Source organism: Magallana gigas, chromosome 10 (assembly GCF_963853765.1).
Source record: "Magallana gigas chromosome 10, xbMagGiga1.1, whole genome shotgun sequence".
Taxonomy (NCBI): domain Eukaryota; kingdom Metazoa; phylum Mollusca; class Bivalvia; order Ostreida; family Ostreidae; genus Magallana; species Magallana gigas.
The window spans coordinates 1,592,136-1,599,776 of record NC_088862.1 but is presented as its reverse complement, the minus strand read 5'-3'; the positions used below and the strand labels follow the sequence as shown (position 1 = coordinate 1,599,776).

Genomic DNA, 7,641 nt, shown 5'->3' with positions numbered 1-7,641 from the left:
AATATATACGACACAGAAACAAGCTCTCAATTCCCGCGATGAGGCATCTGTTTTGTGTGTTTCGTGTATATTTTCTCAACATTTCAGTGAATACGGCGATCATTAAACTTATTAGTTTTTGTTTCTTATATGCTTAGGTAAATGGATATAAATGTCTAAACTTTACTATCATATTTATCAAAAAATAATCAGACTTTGTTAGATTTCCAGCCACTTCATTTTGTTATTAATTCAAAGAAAATAATGTATGTAGAAGTCGCATATGGTCAAATTTTTAAATATGAATGGGTATCATAAATCTAAAAAATAGGCACATACGTATCATACAAAAATACACAACTTTCGAAACAAAATATTTTAAACCAAAATAATTAAATCCAAATAACAACAAGAAACAAAGTAAAATTAAAACTGTTCATCATTTTATCTATTACAGATATAGCTGATCAAGTGCTTTTCAATAGTTAATGACTATTTAAGGGTTGGGCAAGGCAATGGGGTGAAGTAGACTGTGATGCAATATATGTGCAGTTCTTGTTGCGCTCGCCCTATCAATGTTCATAATGTAAAACATATTCCTTTTTTGTGGCTTGTCATGAAAATGACATACAGTTCCAATGAATCCTGCGGAAAGGAGTGACTAAAACAATTCAAATGAATCCTGCGGAAAGGAGTCTACCTATACATGACGCAAATACACAAAATAAGCATGCACTCCCTCTATCGCTCAAACAAAGCTGGTGGAAAACAACTTCATTGTAAAAATGATGTCATCTTCATCGATATAAAAGGAAACTTAAACAATCCTAGAAGATGACTTAGAGTAGTTAAAAAGAAATGTAAATAATGTAAAAAGTACCTAATCATCTTGGAACACGTCTGTGTACAAATCAAGTATCTTTTCTTTTATTTCACACCAGAGACACATCTGTAAAGGCAACTCGTGTCATTAGTTATCCTTTGAGACGCATTTTAACTATTACCATTGTAATGTAGAAATGATGTTTTGATAAATGCGTCTTATTTACAGATTCCTTCTAACTGAATTATTTCCATCTTATCAAATAAACGCAGAGAATATATTTTAAGGAAGTTAGTAAAAACTAGAAGAATTTGTGTAAAAAAAAATTTGCGTTTTATAAGGTGGATTTACCCAGCAATTCACTCGTTTTTATTAGTGCATAAAAATAGTGTTACATATTTTTCAGTTTGTAATAGACATACTATCAGAGTGCAAAGGAAAAAAAATCAGACACCAATTTTTAACATCAAAGGATAGTGAACAAATGACCAGGAACTATTTACAATCAAACAGTGTATGTACAAGCACTGAGACCTACTGAACCTTCTTTGTTTTGCCTCGGGCTATAAAGTCTCGACATCATTGGATGAAACGCTTCACGTGATTGCCTTATAAAATCTTTACACGGCAGGCGTCAAAATTTATACGGCAACATGGCGGACGTAACGTTATATGAGCTGATTTTTACACAAACGTTCCACCATACCTTTAATTTTTAAGCCCCAAAATGTTTGGAGTGACCCCCCTTTGCCCGTGACGTAATAAAACGATCCTACAATGGCATCTAGGTTTGCACATACAACTGACGAGAAAGGTAAAAAGTTAAAGAATTACCCTATGAATTTAATTGTTATATATTGTTTTGATATCTACATATCAAACTTTAGGTCCTTAACAAAACAAAACACTTACAAGGTTTATAACTGACTGCTCCGCCTCGCCTTCTATGGACTTCACCGACCCCACAAATTTCTGTAAACAGTCAACAATGAACCTAATAAGTAATAGTGTCAACTAGTGCGTGAAATTATGTCTAGATACTTTGTCAGGGATACAGAGGGCTACTTAAAGCTACGGTTCTGTCAATCAGAAAGTATAGATCCAAACGCCTAGCCACTGATACAAAGAGTTACTGAACGTTAAGGTTATGTAAATCAGGCAATGTATTGATTAGTTATTTTATAGTGATACTGGGTATTTCTGATTGTTAAGGCTTTGTCAGTCAGATAGTGTTATAAAAGAAATTAACCTCCATTTGAAAGTGTAAATTTAATCTTTATTTCGCTTGTCGGGGCATACAGGAAATAAACTCCCACGTCTTTGTTTAAAAAGAAGCATAATTCAGTTTACAGTTTCTAAAACAATGAAACTATGGTGACTTTGAAGGCATGTTGTAAATTACTGAAAATTTTAAAAAAAGGATAAAACATACATAATTTGTACACAAAGAGTCCACATAAACACATATTTGACTTTTAAATTTGCACAGAAGAACAAAATATGTTACGTGCAGATTATCACTTACGATACAGGATATATTTAATTTTAGGTTGTTTCATAAAAGACGATTTATATGAAAATGATGCCAGGAATCGGAATTTCCCATGATTATAAATGTAGAGTATCGTAGTATATTTTTAGAATGTTGAACATTTTTCAAAATCTTCTAATTCTAATGTTGTTTAAATGCGTTAAGAATTTAACTATTGATAGCAATTCATTTAGTAATAGTATTAAACAACAGTATCAACGAATATTTTTTTTAGGATAACGGTAGTATTATAATTGATAGATAATTGATCCTACTATGTTCTTATCAGCTTCTAATGTTTTGAATTTTCTGCTGCAAGTTCAATTTGAAATGGATACCTTTTTGTTAGTTGCTGTATGAACAGGGTCATATTTTGTAAAAACGGAAGAGCTAAGCACTCAGAGGATGTCAATGAATGTCTTTATAAGTGACCTGTTGGTCGGAAAGGCGTACACGCATACGATGAATTAGTACACAAATACCAATATACTCACTTCCTTCCGCCCAGTTGAAAACTAAACAGCGTTGTGTTAAAAAAAGATAACGCAGGAAGAATGCCCTGACCTCAGGAGGAAAGGGATACTTACTACTTTTCTGGTTTAGAGTGATAATAAAAATAACTCTCTCAATTTATGAAGAAAGAAATAAAACAAGTAACTATTCATCTTCGAAAAGTAATTAGGACCCAAAGCCTTCTCTCATTTAATCTAAACAATCAATTGCAATTTGGACACAAAATGTTGTATGACAATCTTTTAAGATGGACATGTATTACAACAAAATCCGTGGTAATATAAAATGCACATCAATATATTTATCTTTCAAGAGAAATACTTACTTAATTTATCTAAACTCTAAAACTTTGAAGAAATTGTATTACATGTACTAGTTTCCTAATATTAATTCATTTTAAATCATTTCATGTGAGAAATGAAAACAACATACACGTTTTAGATTGGTTTGTCACGTGCTACACTAATCAGTATGCAAAAACCGACTATAATATAGGTTTACCCGGAAATTGTGTCACATATGAGAAAGACTCCAAATTCTAATACATTTGCATTTCTTTTCATCACTTTTCCAGAGAAGGACGTAATTTTTATCTTCTTGTGAAAGCTATTTAAGAAAATCAAGCGAATATATTTTTTAATACAGAATATCAATGCAATTAATACTTATACGTGGCGTTTAAACTACAAATTTCTGGAAATTAACGTAAAAATGTATCAAATCAAACTCAATAAGAAGGCTGTCGGAATGTCCGAGTCAATCAGTGTGACTAAACACTTAGTGAAACAGAGTGCTGAGTATAATGAACATCTAAATCGAGATAAACAAACAGTTTGTAAGAGGGATTACCCTTTGCCTATTAAATGTGTCATTCTTTAGGTCTCCTTAAAGGGATAAAGGGATATGTTCCCACGTCCTTTTCAAGCAGGAAGTATATTAGTTTTCTACCAAGGCAGCCATTAGAAAACAAATTTTCTCGTATCTCATTTAAACCAAAAAACAGTCAACATCACATGATGTGTAAAAAAAAGACGTGAGCTTAAAATTAACAAATGTTAAGAATATAGGTAAAAAGGGAAATTTTGAAAACAAATTTGTACGTTATATTAACATGAATTAGGTTACACAATATCATTCATTTCGCTGAAATGATTTCTAAAATTTTACTTTAAATTTTAATTTAATTTTGATTTTTTTTTTTATTCTTTCTCAAACATATCCAAAAAGATATGAATTTCAAAACTTATTAGTTTTTAACCATGATGAGAGTAGATTTTTCAGGCAGGGTATCATAAGTAAGAAATAAATTTATGTACATAAATTCTTAGAATTTTGTTGAATTATCCAAACAAAAATTGAACCTGGTCTATTTTACCGGAAGAAAAATTTTGACTTCGTTATTCTTTTTTTTTAATCCCTTCATATGAGCTTGGTAGAGTCACACCAGTTTAAGCCCAAACATATTTTACCACACGTTGAAGTATGTATATTTATTTGAACCTGAATAAAACCCTTCCTCATCGAAGACTGTATCAGAAATTTAAATAACAATATGTAACAAGATTTTTTAATTTGATAATTTGTAAGGCTAGCTAGAGTCAATTTAATCAACTCATCATTATCTAAATTCTTTTTAGACCAAATGTATGTTTTACTTTTTCATGTTTTTTTTAAATTGTATTAATTGGCGTTTTAACATTTTTAAACTAATACTTTGTAATGAAAAAGGAGAAAGACGAAAAAAATCTGATACCTCGCCTCACCTAGAAATAAATGCATTATACAGTTACCTTGCTTTTTTAACGCGATAAACACTTGCAATGATTTATAAAGGTATTCTCCGTTAGTTTGTACATATACGTAGTGCTGAGTTTTAAGTGATGGAAACACCGTGTGTCTCGCTTCAGTGCGTCTCTCAGTTGGACTTCCGATTGTAATTTCACTTCTCCTTTAATGATTTACATGTCAACAGTCGTGTTTCTTGCCAAGTGTAGGTAAGTTTCATTTGTTTGTAATTTAACAATTAGAGTGGTGTTTGTAGTACAAAATGTTAATGTAGTTGTGTTTTTACAAACACGGTTTGCTATTTCACATCATTTGTAAGTTTAACAACATTAAATGGAACAGCATATCTTTATTATTATTGTCGAAAATCGGACAGTGTACCATTACCTACATTATATAGGTGAAAATAGGTCTCACTGCGAGCCTTGGTTCTAATCTGTGAAGGATAGAAGGAATGTAGTATTTCGTTGACAATTTTAAAAGAATTTTCTCTGGCGTCTTTTGACTTAAGATATTCAAGTTTTAATACGTGTAAAGGCCCATGAGAATTTTACTTCCGTGTTCATCTTCAGATCATCTTTTGCGTTATTTTCTCAACAATCTCTAAAGGAAACAAGACTCCAACCGACCAACCATTAAAAAAAAACCTTTTGATGATTACTATTATATGAAATATGTCTTGCCTCTTAAACTGCGCTTATGTTGAAATTGTCTGTCCGGTCGGATTTGTCTCAGTTGGCTGTGACGGAGTGTATTGACCTACAAATTTTGATGACTTACTTAATGTTACCTTGGATAGCGTAAATTAACATTATAAATAATGTAAACGTTTAATGGCTGTATAATTTTTCTTGTAACTTTCAAAATGCCAAAAAAAAATATTTTTACTTATTTAGAGAACATTCTTGAACAAAAACTACATTGCATGAAAAAGTAGATATGATTTTGGGTGATTATCATTTAATCATAGAATTATTTTCAAAATCTAGATCCGCCGAGCATTTTTGTCCGTTGCCTCATTAACATAACATTCCAAACATGTACATGTTTTTAACCCCCCAACTCCTTTCGTTTTTTCTTAATACTTTGTTAGACGTTACTACTATGATTAATATCATAATATAAAGTTGTAATAGCATGCTGAATAGCTACACTTTAAATACGGCTGATTCTGCTATCTGTGAGTAATAGTAGTTGTTATTTACCTTTGGTAAATAGATGTAAGAACTGATGCGTTTTCGGTGACGTTTTATGCCTTTTCTTTCCTCAAATTTTACTTCTGAATGCGATTGACCTCGATAGACATGAATTAGAGCCTTATAGGCATGATTTATTTAATTTACCCTAAAAATCCAAAGTCGACTGATTTGTACACCTCCCTCTACGGACTAGAGAATAGAGTTCAAACTTTTGTGTATCTGAGATACATGCATGACTTGTAGAAATTAAAGCGTGACCAGTGTTATTCATATGGTCATCGTCTACAACTCATGCAGGAAGGATTGCTTAAAAAAGTTGATAAGTTTCCGACTCAACAAAATATCAAAATATAGACTAAAGTGTTCATCAATTTATATTATCAAAAAAAGAAATTTAAGAGTTGATATTTTTTGGCTTTCACTAGTTCATTTGATAAAAAAGCTAACCGTGAGTTTCTTGTGACGTAACGGTTGCGTAGGAAAAGATTTCTTAGAATTGGTAAGTGGCTACAGTTTGACCTGACCTTGTTACGTAAAAAGCTTTGATATGATGGAAACTATCACAGGGGATATTTTCTATTTCATTAAGCTCATTATTTGTTAAACGCGACAAAAAGGGGAAAAGCTAAAAATTAAAACCAGAAAAAATACTCATCCGTACCTGTGCTTGAATTATGAAGATTTTGCTACAAATCGAAAAGGTTGACTTGATTTACATAATAAAAATAAAAATACTTAGTCTGATTAACTATTAAGCACTAAAGGATACCTGCACAAGCGCGGGAATTAACACAATAATATAATATTATGCTTAATATGTTGAACCATATTTTTTTTTTTCATTTTTGTAAATCCTAAAATTAGCGTCACACAGGAGGACGTTCACGGTACAGAAATACAAAAATACCAAGTACTCACTTCCTCATCTATTATTAGAAATTAAACAAGGTTAAGATTTAAAATATTACGTAGTTTTAACTGAAGGATGTTCCGTCCTAAAAGAGAAAGGGAACACTTAACTTTCTGGCTCATAGTGATCATAAGGAGAGGTCTCTAACTTTTTTAAAAACAAAATAACGAGTAGCTATTAATCTGAGAATCAATTTTTATAGGACCCAAAGCATGTTTCACCCTTTAATTTATACAATTCATCACAATTTGGACACAGAATGTTGTTTGTCGTTACTTTAAGGTGTATAAGAAAAATCCGTGGTAATGTAAAATGCACATAAGCATAATTATCTTTTGGGGAAATATCGACCATTATTCCTAAACTATAAAACTTTTAAGGAATTGCATTACTGGTTAACTTACATTAATTCAAATGGATTTAGTGCGTTAGTTAGCTCAAATTAATATATACTATGTATCATGATATATACATAGTATATCGACGCAAAATGCCAGGGTCAGTTGTCGAGTGAGATATAGAGCTCACAGTATTTTGTTATGCGAAAAGGCCAGGTCTTGTTTTGTTTACATTTTGAATGTTGACTGAACAATTCCAGGTTTAGACCTAAAATAAATGAGAAAAGCTCTCAAATTTAGTTTGGAACAATGTTATCAGATGGAACAATAAGTATTAAAAATATTTTTTTCTATTTTTTATTTATTAAACCAATGTGAACATAAACATGGTACAAGCCTCAATTACAATACAAAGAATTTTAAACTCTGCATTTTGCCTATAACTCTAAGACATACACTCTAAGAATTAGATTGATCATTAGAAATGCATTACTAAAGCACTGTTAACATCAAACAAGAAAAACAAATTGACCAAAGTCGAGACCATGCAGCTTCTGGAGTAA

At 31.3% G+C, this 7,641-nt stretch overlaps 1 protein-coding gene across 4 annotated transcripts in view; it reads left to right on the top strand.

The window, feature by feature from the left end:
- The first annotated feature begins 4,691 nt into the window (after nt 1-4,691).
- The window catches only part of LOC105337718 (receptor-type tyrosine-protein phosphatase epsilon), a 30,435-nt gene continuing 27,485 nt past the window's right edge, over nt 4,692-7,641 (top strand). For 3 of the 4 annotated variants that reach the window (XM_066073021.1, XM_066073020.1, XM_066073018.1), the window contains exon 1: nt 4,794-4,836. In XM_066073021.1, coding sequence (XP_065929093.1) covers nt 4,800-4,836 — 37 coding nt within the window. In that variant the 5' untranslated portion in view covers nt 4,794-4,799. Of the gene's footprint in view, nt 4,841-7,641 lie in introns of all 4 variants that reach the window. The other variant, XM_066073019.1, reaches the window with a different exon arrangement.